We start from the raw sequence: 17,136 nt of genomic DNA on the forward strand, positions 1-17,136 counted from the left end.
GTGCACTGTCAAATCAGATCTGACTGGTACAGGAGGAGATTGTCCCTCCTTCCCCGGCAGAGCATCTGGTGGATTCGAACCGTTCGCCTCTGGGATTGTTGGTTTTAAACCATACAGTGTTCCCTTGTTCCATTTGAACAACAGCTTCTTAGTCTATGTATTAATTTTGTATGGGCACAATTAAGTGTTCTTCTCAATGTTACCCATAGTTTGTTACGATCTACACAGTAAGAAGTATCATGATTAAGAAAAGGTTGATGTTAACAATTTTACTTTACTCAGATTCACAATCAATACCGTTGGTCAGCAGTCAGGAGATCAAAAGATATGTTGCTCTGGGAAAATCTGCTGTTAAGGACCTCTCCAGAGTGCTAAATAGAAACAATGTCAATCTAGAGACTAAGGTGTATCTCATCTAAATTGCTTGCTATGCATCTGAGAGCTGGACGATGCCTAAGGATAACAGAATAAGAATCAATGCCTTTGAGTTGTGGTGCTGGAGAAGAGTATTGAACATACATGGACTGATGAGGCAATGGACTTGATCTCACATACTTTGTGCATGTTGTCAGGAGAGGTCAGTCCTTGGAGAAAGACATCATGCTTGGAATGATGGAGGGTCAGTGCAGGACAGAAAGACCTTGGATGAGAGGGATTGACACAGTAACTGTGGCAATGATGTCAGGTTTGTCATAGATGGCTAGGTTGGCTCAGGATAGGACAAGGTTCAAAGCTGTTGTTCATATAGGGTCGCTATGAATTGTAGTCAACTTGGCAGCACTTAACAACAACAACAACAACCAACTTAGCATTTCTTTCTATTATCTATCACTAACCTGTAGAAAATATTTTCCATTTATAGCTGTGGAAAGAAACTTGAAATGTTGATTACCATCAATGCTATTCCCAAAATGTGGTCTAATTATTAAGTTTATATTTTACTGTCAATTTTTTAAAAAGCAGTTATACTGAACTCAGTTGTGCCAAACAGAAGGCAAGCAGATAGAATCCGCTGGCTACAGTGGGAGAAAGATGACCAGTATCTTCCTGAGTGATTTACAGACTTTGAAACACCCTCCAGCTGTGAGTTGGTTCTGACTTAACGGCACATAACAACACCCTAATGTGGTAATATATTTGGTTTAATGCAATTGTGATGCTATATATTTTATTTCTTAAAAGAATCTATATGCTCATCAGATTATCAAAATGTTCTATAGGCAGAACAACATTTTCATGGAAATTTAGTTGTTAGGGCCTTTTAAACAATGTTTACTTAACTTTTCACTTAATTGGTAATTTAACATTATTTAAAATTCAGAAGAGCAAAGACTTCAGCCTGCAATATAGATTGCATCTTAAAAGATTATTAAGACAAAAAAAATCCTCACTAATGGACTGATAATCAACATTATGAGAGATGGAGAAAAGATTGAAATCATCAACAATTTCATCTTGCTTGGATTCACAGTCAACATCCTTGGTACCAGCAGTCAGGAGAGGAAACAGATTGCATTGGAAACATCCACTGTCAGGGACCTTGCCAAATTACTAAGGAGGAGTAATGATGCCAATTTGAAGATGAAGGTGCACCTGATTCAGGTCATGGCTTTTTCAGTCACTTAATATGCATCTGCGTGCTGGACAATGAAGAAGGATGGCAGAAGAATTGATGCCTTTGAGTTGTAGTGTCAGAGAAAAACACTGACTATTGCATGGACTGCCAACAGAATAAACAGGTCTTTGGAAAAGTGCTGCCAGTGTACTCTTTGTAGGCAAGGATGACAAAGTTTTGTCTCATACTTTGGTCATATTGTTAGGAGAGGCTCTTCCTTGGAGAAAGACATCATGCTTGAAAAGGTGGAAGATCAGAAAGAGGAAGATCCTTGACAAATGAGTGTCATAGAGACTGCACCTATGGACTCAAGTGTGTCAAAGATGATGAGGATGGGACAGGACTGGGTCCAGATCTTTTGTTCACAGGGATCCCATGAATCATCCTCAACTGAAGGACACCTGACAGTTTAACTTTTTGATTAATTTAGTAGTTTGCCATTCAAAAGATGAACCTGGAATCTTAAATCCATACTACTCCTGTTAGATGCCTTGGGAGTTTATTTTGATGCACAGTGACTGTGTGACAGAGGAGAATGACAAAATGCATAGAGGGGCCCTGATGGTACAATGGTTAGTCACTTGTCTAATAATGGAAAGGTAGGTGGTTCCAGAGAGGTGCAAGAGTCTATTTCTGGAAAGATTTACAATGCTAGATCTCTTCTACTGACCTATGCTGTTGTTATATGCTCTCGAATCACCTGGAACTCATAGCGGCCTTATGTACAATAGCTCTGAAGCTTGCTCTATCCTGAACCAATTAATCTCCCTGATATTAACACATCTACCCTCATTGCCCCAGATACTGTAGCAATCCATCTAGTCCATGGTCTTCCTCTCCTGTGCTGTCTCTCCACCCTTTCAAGCATGTCCCACTCCAAAGAACAGTCCCTCCTGGCTACATGCCCAAAGTATGTGAGACAGCTTCATGATAGATGGAGAAAAGATTGAAGTTGCTAGTGATTTAATTTTGCTTGGATCCACAACCAACACCTATGATAGGCATGGTCAAAAAGATCAAAAGATGTGTTGCATTGGAGAATTATGCTGCCAAGAACCTTTTTTAAAGAGATAAAAAAACAAAGATAACTTTAAAGACAAAGGTCCACCTGTTGCAAGTCATGGTATTTTCAATTGATTCCTAGGCACCTAGAAGTTGAAAAAAAAGAATAAGAAAGACCAATGCTTTTAAATTGTAATGTTGGAGTAGAGTAACGGATATCTTTCCAAAAGAACAATCAAATTTGTTTTGGAGGAAGTGCAATCTCATTGCTCCTTAGAGGCAACGATGATGACACTCTCTCCCATACTTTGGGCATAGTATTGGGAGAGACCTGCCCTTGGAAAAAGACATTGTGCAAGGAAAGCTTGGCAAAAGAAAGGAAGACTCTTAACAAGATGGATTGACACAGTGACTACAACACCACATTTGGGAATATCAGAGATGGCATGGTACAGGATAGGGTAGGGTTCAGGTCTGTAATTCACAGGGTTGCTATGAGTCACACTCGAAAGCTTCTAACAAGCAGATTGCCAGGGCCTTTACCTGCTGAACCACTGGGTTGGTTTGAATCACCAAATTTTAGGTTAGCAGGCTGATCACCATTGCCAGCAAAGTGCTCATTTGAGGGTTTGGTATTAGGGTGACTTTGAAAATGCTCATGTTAAGCAATATATTCCATTTTAATATTTGGCTTTGAAGGATCTGGCCTTTGTAAATTTATTTCTCGATTTGGACTTTCAACCCCCCTCCCCCCAAAATTAACTCTCCCAAAAAATTAAACTGTGGTAAAAGTAACACGATTCCAATCACCCCAGCCCGTGCTTTCCTTGGACATTGTGACATTGTTTTCCTGTCAGACGGAGTTGTGAATTGAAAAAAATCAACTTGCCTGACTGATGTTCCTAGCAGAGGGTTGACTCACTTCTAAGGGTGAACGGACTGTCTCTCTTGTTTAGCAGTCTGTGGATTGTCCAGAGAAACCTTTGCCAGATTTCCTCTGCTACTCAAAGGGTTAAAAAACCGTAGAAAACCACGGAAGGCTGTACATTCATTTCCTTAGTTGTTTAAGCCAATGGAAACGCGACTTCGGAATACCTCCGTCCTGTCTATTCCTCACGTTGTCATTTTCTGAAACACTGAAACTGTCCAATGGGAGATTACTCCTTAAGAGCCTTAATTTACATAAACCCTTTGTACTAGACTGCACCAGCTAGTCCGCAAGAGTTTAGGCCCGTGCCTTGTTAAGTTTGCAATACTCGTGTTTGATAGTGTATACAATGCAAGCCAGCCCTTTTAAGTGACTTAGTGGGCGGCCCTGAAAAGGGCCTTTTTTTTGGTAGTTATGACTGATTACTCAACCTCCGAAGCCATAGAGGGTGCGTCCCTGGCGCTTGAGCGCGTAGACCACGTCCATGGCGGTGACAGTCTTGCGCTTGGCGTGCTCGGTGTAGGTGACGGCGTCCCGGATTACGTTCTCCAGGAACACCTTCAGCACCCCGCGGGTCTCCTCGTAGATGAGGCCGGAGATGCGCTTGACGCCGCCACGCCGAGCCAGGCGGCGAATGGCGGGCTTGGTGATGCCCTGGATGTTATCTCGGAGCACTTTACGGTGGCGCTTAGCGCCTCCTTTGCCCAAACCTTTCCCTCCTTTCCCACGACCAGACATGTTCTCAACTGAGAAGATAACGTCCGTTTGTGGCAAGTCCTTAAATAATAGGCTTGCGGACCTAGTTGAAAACTCGAAGCGCCAGTGGAGTTCCCGCCCCAAATTAGGTCATCAAAATGAGGGAGGGGAAGGCTAAAGAAAGGCAGGCGGTTTGTTTTCAGTGTTTTGATTGGCCAATGAAACCTTGCACTTCCTTGGACGGGTTAAATGGATGGCTCAGGATTTCATCCTGCTGAAAAGCTTGTTTGCGTAGTGTCTTAATCGATTTGTCCACGCGCATTGGCAAGTCGAAAGTATTTTCATCAGTTCATCAACACCGAGGAAAGAGCCTTAATTTATTACTACGTAATAACGGACATAATGGCTTTCCTTTGGTAAATAGAAAACTTGAGCGGAAAATTACAAATCAAGGAATATCCCTGTCATTCTCCGATAATCCTATTCCAGTTTGACAATTTCTTCATGTCTGAGAAATTATAAACCTGGCCATAAAGGAGTCTTTCCTTTTCCTGAAGCTCTTAAAGTTTTGTGGTCGGGAAGCCAAACAAAGATAAAGAATACGGTATTAAAATCTTGTAATTGTGAACTTCTTCCTCTTCTACCGCAGTATCTTAATTTAAATAAATTTCTTAATATCTAGGAGAGAAGGGTTTAGTCAGTTTGGATATTCAGTGGTTCCGACTCAATTCTAAACTGACTTCCCCTTGTTTGATCTGCCTACAGGCAACCACAGTCAACAAGCTTTGCTTCTCTCCTTTTTAATCCCTTTTCAAACGGCTCCAGTTTTAGAGAGAGAACTCAGCTTTCATAGTTAGGGATTAATTGTAGGGTAGGGCTAATACTCGATTAAGGTCATACAAAGCCTATAGGGTATGCCTGTGGGAGGCCTTTGATAAGATTATTGGTGTTTAAAACAGAGCTAATCCTATGGGGTGGGGAGTAGGGGGAAGTCCAAAGTAGGTGAATGGATTTGACTGGTTTGAAGAGACCTCTCAAATCACATTTGTCTTAGCATCCTGTTGCACCTTTTAAGAATCATTCTGTTGAGGTTTTTCAAAAGACGTCTTTAAATTTATTAAGTGCCTATTGTGAATGTATAGAATGAGTCTATGGCCTGAGATAAAACAATTACTTTTTAGAAAAGAAAGAGAAGACAACATATAGTCAATGAGTAAGACATTGGAAGAGGGAAGGAAAGTTTTAGATGGCATATGATCTTTGATACACTTGAAATCATTAAGCACTTGCATTGTTCAAGCCGGAGGATGAGAATTTTCAAGATTCTGACCCTCTCTTGGATGGTTTAGTGGGTAAGGAGTTGTGCTGTCAACACAGAGGCAGGCAGTTCAAATCCATCTGGTGCTTTTGGAGGGGAAAGATGGTCCTTCCTCCTATAGATTTACACTCTCTGAAAATCTTCTGGAGGATCAGTTATGAGACAGTTTCAACTGACAGTAATAAGGTTTTTTGAGACTCTCTCTGCTCATCTCCACCACAGACACAAACCATGTAAAAGATTTAGCTAGAAGTGGATGTGAAATATTGTAGAGAATAAGTGCGAAAATTGACACCTTAAGTAAAAACTCTGAAATATCAAGATGCATTTTAATTTATGGAAATAAGTACGATATATTCAAAATGATATTTTCATTCAAAAAAGACAAAGTGTGTGACACACCAACATACACCAGCAGATACCATCTTCATTTAAAAAAGAAAGTCTAGGTGGGCTTTTCCCCAATTTTATTTTACCCGATATATCTTTGCTAAAACTTCAATTTTCTTTTCAAGGTCTTTTGAGTACCAAATTATCACCATTGCTTGCTCCTCCTTCAATTAGATCTCTCTGTTGTTATGACACTCCTATGATACCCATGAAAGCAGCAGTCAAGAAATTAAACTGTGTATTGTTGTTAGGTACCATTGAATTGACTACAACTTAGTGACCCTATGAACAATAGATCTATATCTTGTCCTATCCTACATCATCTTCACCATCTCTGATATACTTGAGCCCATTGTTACAATCACAGTGTCAATCCATTTTGTTGAAGATCTTTGTCTCTTGCTTGACCCTCTACTTTTCACAGCATGATGCCTTCCCCCAAGGTTTGGCCCCTTCTGACAACATTCCCAAAGTATGTGAAACCAGCTTTCACCATCTGTGCCTGCAATGAGCACTCTGTTGTACTTCCTCTAAGACAGATTTGCTTATTCTTTTAACAATTATGTTATTTGATAATTTTTGTGAGCCACAATTCAAAGGCATCTTCCTTATTAATTGTCTCTTTTTTTTTGATACATATGAAATAATTGGAAATACCATGTCTTCGATCAGGTGCACCCTAGTTTTCAAACTGATATCCTTGCTCTTTCACTTTGGAGAGGTCCTTAACAACAGATTTTCCAAGTGCAACATGTTTTGATTTTTTGACTGCTGTTACCATGTTGCTTGTGCATCCAAGTGAAAAGAAACAACATATTATTGCTAGGTAAACGAAAATGGTCCCATTGTCGCTAGAATTTCTACTTCTAAGATAAAGCCCTCACCCTGGTTCTTGCCTGTTCAACTACTAGTGGAAAGCTGAAATGGCAAAAAAAAAAACAACACAGGACATTCCAGGAATACTACAGTAAAATGAGGTCAACTAAGACTACACCTGCAAGATAAGAAAAAGACATCAACAGAATACTGCACAACCAACACTTTCTTATGTGATCTGCTGAACCCGCCAAAAATTTCTGCATATAAACCTCCCTCCAACAGCACCCCACTTGAATACCCCCTCAAAAACCTTTGAACTGTCAGTGTGTCTTCAGACCTGTGATCCAAGTGCCTTAGTTGGACAATAGATCACTATGGCCTAAAAATAGTGCTTTTAATTTTAATATCTTAATTGACTTAGACAATTCTTTCAAATGATAACAGAAGTGGTTTGAAGTTCCTTATGTCCAGGCCTTCTTCGCCCTCACACACACAGAACTCTCTAACTCCTGCTTTCCCTACCAAATTTTCCTCCTGCATTAAATCTCTCCCAAACCCCTCCCTACTGATGAATCTTCTTCTGTTCTACTTTTGATCCTGCTGGCCTGCCCCCTTCTTGTTCCTACAGGCACCTTCTACTTCAGCCTCCTGCATTCTATACAGATGTATACCAAAACCCCAACTTCGCCCCCTTGGAACCTAGTTTTACCAGACCTCTATAAGCTCTCTTTGAATACCCACTTAGAGAAGTTGCAGGAGCTGAGGGAATAGTTAGGGTTCACCCCCACTTCTCTCATAGATCTTTCTCAAATCAAAAAAGGGTTGGGCTCATTTACTGATGACTCTACCACCTTCCTTAAAGAATTCAATGGTTAACTTAATTCTATGACTTGCACATGGAATGACTTATATGTCATTCTTTCCTACATCATAACCCCAGAGGAAAGCAATGAAGTGTGGTGGAGGCCTAAAACCAAGAGGATCAATTCAGCTGTGAGGCCCCTGACCTCCCAGTAAGGACTGAAGCTGTCCCAGATGAAAACCCTCATTAAGATTACCAAAAGGAAGGGAACTCTGATGGCCTAGTAGCAAGAATCTGCCCTGCAATCTTGAAGACAAGCAGTTTGAATACAGTAAATACTCTTCTGAAGAAAGCAGGGCAATCTTCTCCTGTGCCATTCAGATCTATCCGATTTGACTGGTACACAACAAGGAAAAAACAAAAGCAAATTAAAAACATTAATGAGAGGGAGACAATAGATGTAGGCTGTGTATCAAGCTCCTGCTTGATAGGAGGACTAAAAAACAATTTTTCTTATATAGCAAGAAAATTTAAAAAAATCTCTCTGAGGATGTTCAGGAACAACATGAAAACCCTGCCACCTTCCTGCTCCGCCTTATGGCAGCTTTTAAAAAAATACATCAATATTGACCCCACTAGTCTCCAAAATAGTTTTGAATCTCAGGCTCATTTCTCAATCAGAACCTGACATCAGGTGTAAACTATAAAAACTAGAAGAAGGCCTTCAAACCCCTCAGTAAGACTCAGTAAATCAAGTCTTTAAAGTTTTTAATAATAAAGATGAGGCAAAAGTCCAAACAACAAAAGGCTCCAATTGTTAGCCTCCGCTATTAGAGGCCTCTCCTCTCAGAAAACCCCCAAATAAGTATCCAAAACCTTTACATGGCTCAGAGCCCAGGCACATCCACCAGGTCCTTGCTTGAAGTGCTGCCAGAGCGGACACTGGGCAAAGAAAGCATTGCCCTAAACCTCCATTCAAGCCCTGCCTTCTTAGGACCACATTGGAAGTCAGACTGCAGACAGGCCACACCTCCCTGCACAACAGAGAAAGAGATGCTCCTCTAGGCCTCATCAGCCTTGCTGCTGAAAATTAAATGTGCTTGGGCACAGATGCCTGAACACCATCACCATGTCTGAGCCGTAACCCTGATGAAGCAGGCAAACCAATTTCATTCCTTATTGATACTGGAGCAACCTACTTTACCCTTCTTAAATTTATAAGCCTCCAAAATGTCAGGTGTGGGTATAGTCAAGGCTCCCAATGTTTGTGCATGGCCCCTTTACAGTGCACTGTCCAGATATATGGTTGTGTGTTTTTTTTCTCTCCCACTCATTTCTGGTCCTTCCCATGATATCACAGTCAAGCTACAAGCAACCCTTACTTTCTGTACCCCTACACCATTCTATTCTACAGTTAACCTATTCTACCTACTCCTTTAAACATTTCAACACTCCCTCTAACTAATCATCTTGTAAACCCTATAGTTCTGGACACAAGATCCTCAGCATTTACCAAACATGACACTGCTATTCAGATATATTTAAAAGAATATTCAAAAGAGAATTTCACAAAAACAATACCCTATCCCTTTGTTTTTCTTGTTGTGTACTGTCAAGTCTGGAACAATTCATAGCTGACCCTCAGGGAGGCGGCTGGTAGTTTCAGAGGCAGAAATCACACAGGAGGGGATTGCTAGTCCTTCTCCTCTGGAGCTGGTGGACTCGAACTGCATGGGACTGGGATTGCAGTACAGCTTCTTGCCACTGGCCAACAGAGCTAGCTATCCTTATCCCTTTAATCCCTTCCCCCCAAACCCCTACAGCCTGTCATCACACAACTCCTTTAAAAGAACTTTATCTGTTCTTTTAATTTAGTATACAATAACTGCATCCTGCCCTTAAAGAAACCTAATTGTTGTTCTTATATGCCATCAAGTAGTTTGGGACTTATAGTGACCCCATATGCAATAGCTCTGAATGCTCTACTATCCTGAGACAATCTCACTGTCTCTGACACACTTACCCACATTACTCCAGGTACCGTTTCACTCCATCTCAACTGGGCTCTTCATCTCCTACATGTTCCCTTTCTAATCATGATGTCCTTCTCCAAGAATTGGTCCCTCCTGGCCATGTGCCCAAAATATGTGAGATGGAGCTTCAAAATGCTTGCTTCCAAGGAGCAGCTTGGTTTCACCCTCTCCAGGGCAGAACTGTTTATTCTCCTAGCAGTCCATGCTATATTCAATAGTCTTCTCCAGCACCACAACTAAAAGGCATAGATTATTTCTTCTATCATCATCCTTATTCATTGTCCAGATCTCTGATGCATAGCAAGTAATTGTGAAGACCATGTCTTGGATTGGGCCTTAGTCTCTAGGTTGACATCATTGCTCCTCAGTACACTGGAGAGGTCCTTGAAAGCAGACTTTTCCATTGCAATTCATCCTTTGATTTCCTGGCTACTGGTAACAAGAGTATTGATTGTGGAGTCAAGCAAGCTGATGCTGTTAACAATATCAATCTCTTCTCCATCTATCATGTTGCTAATTATTCCAATGGTGAGAATTTTTGTTTTCTTGATGTTGAGCTTCAACCCATAGTGAAGGCTACAGTCCTTGAACTTCTGCAGCAAATGCTTGAGGTCCTCCTTGGTTTCAGCAACAATGTTGTGTCATCCTAATCTAGTAAGTCCTATAGTCCAGAACTTCCATGCAATCAGGAGTTGATTGTCTATCTTTTTCTTGCAGAACAACTGGTGAATTCAAGATGCATGGTTTTAGGGTGACAACACAGCTCTTTACCATTAGTCCAGCAAATCTCCCTAAAATAGTAAGGGTCTAGACTGTCTTTCTCTCTTTCTTTCTTCAGAAGTGGATTTGAACTATGTGATTTTTAGTTGGCAACACAATTCCTTATCACTAAACCACCAGAGCTTAATCTTACTATTCCAGATGAGAAGAGTTAATTAAGCAATCATGCCAGGAATGAAAAACTGAGGATGATGTTGCATTCATAGTTAAAAAGACAGCTTCAAGTTCTGAGTGATAGAATACTATCCATATACATACAAGGAAGACCTTTAATACAAAAATTATTTAAATATACCCACCAAAAGCTAGAGCCAAAGAGTACAAAATTAAGAATTTCTTCCAAATTTTGCAACCTAAAATTGACCATTCAATCAAGATGCATTAATGATAACTGGTGACTGGACTACAGAAGTTGGAAATAATGAATAAGGAATGGTAGCCGGAAAGTTGAACATGGTGATACAAATGAGGCTGGAGACGGAATTAATTTTGTATGCTCAATGATTTATTTATAGCAAATACCTTTTTTAAAAAAAAAACAAACCACAAATGGTGACTTTATACATGGACCTCACCAGATGGACTGCATAGCAATCAGATTGACTACATCTGTGGGAGGAATTGTTGGAGAAGCTCAATATCAGCAGTCAAAACAAGGCCAAGTATTGACTGTGGAACAGATCATCAATTACTCCTGTGCGAGTTCAAATTGAGGCTGAAGGAAAGGAAAACAAATCCCCAAGAATTCCATAGCATCTAAAGCTAATTCATCACATGACCACTGTTACACATTCACCCATGGCCACCAGATGTCACTCTTTCTTTACCCAGTAATTCTTGTTTATGGGTGGTTTTGCTAGAAGATGAAACACAAAATTTTAAATGTAGGTATTCTTTGATTTTTTTTTAATTTTTTTTTTTTGTTCAGATGTGGTTTGCCTTAAAAATTGATGGGTAGGCCAGAAAATTAAACTAAAACGAGAAGAAGATTTATAACTTCTATTTAAATAAAATGCTAATAGGCCCTAAGTGCTGATAGCTGTTAGAGTGTTCCGATGAAGATTAAGATGTTTTCACATATCTCAGCCTTTGTGAAATAAAAACAATATTTAACAAACCATTGCCTCCTGTGTTGTTCCTTTTCCATTATGAGGTAATACAATATATGAGATAAAGAAGAATCGGACAATGTCCTGCCAGCTTAGTTTGGGTTTAAAAATCATCAGTGTGTTGTTACAACATAGATGTTAGTGTCTCTAGAGCATATGAAAACAATTCAATTACTAATGTTTAATAAAAATAGTCCATAAACAACATGAAACATATGCAGTATAAATGCTTTAATGCTGAAGTAATATATATATATATATATATATAGATATACACACACACACACACACACACACACACACACACATAAGGACAAGTACCTATCAGTAAATTTATGCAGTACCCACGTGCACATTTATTAACATAAGTATTTTAAATCTTTTTTTAATACAGAAATAGTGTGGAGAGGCAATATAGAATGTTAGTAGAATTTATCACTGTGATAGTTTTTAATTCATTCATTTTCCAGATTTTTTTACAATGAGCACAAATTATTTTCTACATAATTTTCACAATCACAAAAAAAGAACAAGCTGTAAAAAATGCTTGAGATCCTTTGGCTCAAATTGAATGACAACCTATTCATTTCCTAAGGCTATCATAACAGAGTACCACAAAATGAGTGACTTACAAAGGATAGAAGCTTTTGTCTAATAGTTCTAGAGATCAAAAGTCCCAGATAAAAATGTCGGCCATGTTGATTCCTTCTTGACCTTTAAAAGAATTACCTGTTCTAATACCTCTCTCCCTGCTTCAAATAGCTCTAAGCCTTCCTTGGCTTGCAGCTGCAGCATCACATTCCTGTGTCAATGTATTTTTATTTTTAGATGGTGGTCAGTCACTTAGGATTAGGAAGTATCTTACTTCAGTATGAATTTAGACTGACTGAAAACATTTTCAAACAGGCTCATTCACAAGTACAAAGTTAGGACTTGAACATATCTTTTTTTGCAGAGGGTGAAGGGGTGGGGAAATAATGCAATCAATAACACTGTCAAGCAACCATCTGAGCTGTATTTGGTCTCCTAGGCACGTGTCTTCCAAGAAAGAATGTTTTGTACCACTATGGCAGACATCATGACCTCTTGGTGTAGACAGCACTTTCCAAGAACCTACTGTCTTAGTTAGATTCTTCCTTTCTTTTAAAATAGACATGGATGGGTATGAAACCTGGAACTCCAGCAACTCTAAGATGTCTGGGACATCCTCAAGGACACATGGTGACTTCAGTTTCACAGTCTTTAATGAGAGAGGGTTCCCCGGCTTGTTGTGGAAAATGCCACCAGGAATTTTCCAACTCCAAAGCCACTGGCCAAGAAAGACCATACACCAATTACGTACACCAGTTATATCCCTGGTCCAAGGACTGAAGAGGTGCTGGCAATGACAACAGAGAAATAAAGATGTCTAAGTCCAGGGTCCTTCCATCAGGGTATCATAAGGAAGGTGATAATCAGTAGGTTGTTCTCTGTTGTTTTCCCTTCATTTCTGTCAAGTCCACTGAGAAGAAACAGTATGAAAAAGAGAAAAAAAATGAGTTGAAGAGCAAGAAATTAATCCAATTGTCAAATCAGTTCTGACTCCTGGTGACCTTGGGTATGAGAGAGTAGAACTGAGCTCCATAGGATTTTGTGCTATAATCCTTATAGGACCAGATCGCTGTGTCTATATGGTGCTGCTGTAAATTCAAACCACTAGCTTTTTGGTTAGGAGCCCAGCACAAACTATTTGCACCTGCTAAATGCAGAAAATACTTCTTATATTTCACCCATACCAATCAGCATTCTTCTTTCTGGATTACTCGAAGCATTGGAACCTTCTGAATATGTATGAGAAATGGATCAAAGAGACAGGCTGACCAAGTTCAAAGCCTGCTTCTATCCCTAGGAAGTGGTGAGATACTCTACACTGTATTTTGCTTATTAAAAAAAACGTGAGTAGTCACAGAACTATCACACAAAACTTATAATAGTTACATGAGATAATACATATAAGTGCTTAGAATAAGGCAAGGCACCAAGTAAATGCATTTGGCTTTTTAAAATCTAAGTGTTTTCCCCAAAACACATTGCTATTGGATGCCATCCTGCAGGACAGATTACACTATCCCATAGAATTTCCAAGGAGCAAAACTTTATGGAAACAGACTCCCATCTCTTCTTTTAGGTAGCAGGTAAGAGCTTAACCATGTGCTACCAGAGTTCCTTTTTATAAGTGTTAGCCACATTATCATCAAGAACATCATTACTATCAGAATGAAGAGAGCATGCTGACAGAAACCAGGTAAAAAAATCAGTATAATCCTGCAGGACTAGCATACAGGAGAGACATTGCTAATGCACACATCATTAATCAAGAAAACCCTTTTTTAAGAAAAGAGAGAACAAATAATATATACAGCATTGACACAGACAAGGAAGAGAACTGTATAAAAGGAATATATGATTAAGTATTACTGACATGACAAGAGCCCAGAATAAGAGCTGCACAGTCAAGTGGCTAAGGAGAGGAGAGGACTGTATAACAATGAAAGAACTGTTGAGTGTTTTTTGTGTTTTGTTTTGTTTTGTTTTGAAGTGAACTGGCAGAGAGAGGGACAGGGGAAAAAATGTGCTACAATGAATGAATGGAAATCCAAGTTCTTTATAAACTTCCATTACAATCTCAAATTTTTTTTAAAAAAAGAAACTCTTAGGGCATCATTGTACAAATTAGAAAAAGACACCTCCTAGAGAAACTCCTTTCTCATTCCTGCTAAAATCTATCATTAACATCCATGGATCTGATGGGAAGGAGGCATTCAGAACTGCACATACACACCAGTTCAGCCTCTGAAAGAAGAGACCTTAGGGCTCCCCTGCAGATAAGTTACTAGATATCACATGGGGAAGTCAAAGGGAAGAAATGTCTGAATGCACATTCACAATCTCTAGAAGGGGTATAGAGGTTGTGTTCCTGGAGAGGCTGATTGCTTTTAAAAAGAATCTTCCTAATTGAAGATTTCCTCTTCCATAAGAGTTCTCTGGTTGTGTAGTCTATAAAATTGTGCTGCTAATTCAAAGCAGCAAGCGCCTTTCTGGTGGTTCAAAGCTGCCAGCAGCTCTGCAGGAGAAAGATGGTCAATATCCTTCTGTGTGATTTACAGTCTCTGGAATCTACTAGAGGGTTAGGTATAAGTGGTTCTAGAACAGCAATGGATTGGATTTTCCCCATAGGTCAGTCAGTATTTCTTTCTATCGTACGTGTAGCGTGGCTATGAGTCAGAGATAACTCAACAGCATCTAATAAAACCTTTCCAGTGGTAGATGATGCAGAGTGTGAAGCGATGGAGGAAATATAGACAGGGTCCAGATGCGGTTTGAAACTCTGGACCCAGATCAGAGCAGAGGTGGCAGCTGGGTATTGTTAAGCATGTTGCTGTTCTTGTGCGGTGATGTTGAGCATGACTCATAGCAACCGTATGAACAACAGATCTGAACCCTGTCCTGTGCCATCCTCACAATCTCTGACACACTGAGCCCACTGCTGTCGTCACTGTGTCAATCCACCTGGTTGAAGATCTTCCTTTCATTATCTTTCTCTCTTCCTTCCCAAGCATGATGTTGCACTCCCATAAATAGCCTCTCTTAGCAACATATGCAAAGTATGTCAGGCGAAGTCTTATCAGTCTTACCTCCAAGAAGCACTCTTGCTGCACCTTCTCCAAGACATACCTGTTTTCTCTTTTGGCAGCCCTCTTCTCTATCACCACAGTTGTCAATACTCTTCTCTATTACCACAGTTCAAATACATCAATAATTTTTCTGCCATTCTTATTCACTGTCCAGCTCTCAGAAGGATAGCCACGTGATTTAAAAGGACATGGCCTGAACAAAACCACCTTAGTCATCACACTGGTATCATTGTTCTTCAATAATCTGGAGAGGTCCCTAACTGCAGACTTCCCCAGTGCAACAAGTCTCCTTATCTCCTGACTATTGGTACCAAGTGTATTGATTGTGGATATAATGAAGAAGTTGAAGATGAAGATGAAGTTGTTGACAGAACCAATCTTCTCCATCTCTCGTGGTGCTGCTTATAGATTGAGATGCAGACTATATGAAAGGTTAAGGTCATCTGCAGCAAGCACTTCAAGTCCTCCTCACTTTCAGCAACCAAGGTGGTGTTATCTGCATAATGAAGATTATTGACAAATCTTCCTCCAATCCGGATACCACATTCTTCTTCATAATTTGCTCAGCACAGATTGAATAAGTATGGAGAAGACATCCTGCAATATCAAGAAGACTTCACAAGCATAAGGTACATGGTTGAGTTTCCTTTCTTCCCATTTTGGGATGAGGTCCTTGTGGCTCTCAGGTCATGGATCAAACACTACTACTACGGCTCAGCACTAAGGAACTGAGATATTCTCTGTGCCACCATCTAGAACTCCATCCTGCTGCTCCATCAAGGACTTCAGCTGGGGTCAGAGAAGGAGGTCCTCTTTTCATGACATTTTAATGCTTGATTGTCTTTATGGTTTTCTGATAGAGATGTATCAGTGGTTGTATAAGGGGAATGATTTGCATATTGCTAATTATGTTATAGTTTAGATATCTGTATTATTGCTTGTTTATCTGTCAGTTTGTTGTGTTGGGGGGGAATGATCTGAATATTATTAATTACTTTGTAGCTATAATTCTAATTTGTATAGCACTTGTCTGTCAGGATGCTGTACTGAGGTATATTGTGGGTGCTTTGAAAATTGTGCCACTAGTGTATCAAATGCCAATAGTATCACTCACGTTGGACAGGTTTTAGTAGAGCTCTCAGATTAAGACAGACTAGGAAACAGGATTAGCTATCCACTTCTGATATAGCAGACAATACAGGAACACAGATATAGTATTAGAGATAGAATCCAAATTGGAAGTCAATCAAAATGCTCTGTTTACATAATTGCCTCTTGATCTAGGGAGAGATTTTGTATGAGCATAATTAAGTGTTCTGGGACTTCCATTCATCTCAATGTTACCGATAATTTGTTATGATCCACACAGTCAAGTGTATTTGCATAGTCAATAAAGCTTTTTGTCAAGATCTATGTGATCAGCAATGATATCCCTCATGCCACGATGTCTTCTAAATCCAGCTTGACCTCTGGAAAATTCTCTATGTACTGTTCTAGTCATTTTTGAGTGATCATCAGCAGTTTTTTGCTTGCTGTAACAGTAATGATATTGTTTGATAATTTCCACATTCTATTGGATCACCTTTCAGATCTCTTCCAGTCAGTTGGCTGGGTAGCTGTCCTTGTCCTCCAAATTTCCTGGTATAAACTGGTGAGCATGCCCAGGGCTGCATTTGTCATATCTTCTTAAAAGGGAAGAACTCTTATCAACATTTCTCAATTTAAAAGAACTGAGAAACATATTCAAGTCTCAAGTTGCAGTAAATACTTAGAGATTTCCTGAGCAAAATCTTTAATGATCCAGAAAGGATCAAAAGAAGATGGAGGAAATACACAGAATCACTGTACCAACATTTAAACATTGGACTCAAATGAGATGGCCAAAAGCAGAGAAGGCCTTAGGCAGTTACTTGTGTTGAAATGTGGAATATTCACCAATTTCATTACTCTTTGAGTCTCTAGGGAGCTCT

At 39.7% G+C, this 17,136-nt stretch overlaps 1 protein-coding gene across 1 annotated transcript in view; it reads right to left on the minus strand.

Annotated features, from left to right (window-relative positions):
* Positions 1-3,924: 3,924 nt before the first annotated feature.
* LOC102854814 overlaps positions 3,925-17,136 on the minus strand; it is a 96,181-nt gene continuing 82,969 nt past the window's right edge. The window contains exons 4-5 of the mRNA XM_006888637.1: positions 15,869-15,879; positions 3,925-4,286 (exon numbers count right to left, since the gene is read on the minus strand). Of these exons, the coding sequence (XP_006888699.1) occupies positions 3,972-4,286; positions 15,869-15,879 (326 nt within the window). The 3' untranslated portion in view covers positions 3,925-3,971. The remainder of the gene's footprint in view (positions 4,287-15,868; positions 15,880-17,136) is intronic.

Source organism: Elephantulus edwardii, unplaced genomic scaffold, assembly GCF_000299155.1.
Source record: "Elephantulus edwardii isolate Elephantulus edwardi_28Jun2011 unplaced genomic scaffold, EleEdw1.0 scaffold00070, whole genome shotgun sequence".
Classification (NCBI taxonomy): domain Eukaryota; kingdom Metazoa; phylum Chordata; class Mammalia; order Macroscelidea; family Macroscelididae; genus Elephantulus; species Elephantulus edwardii.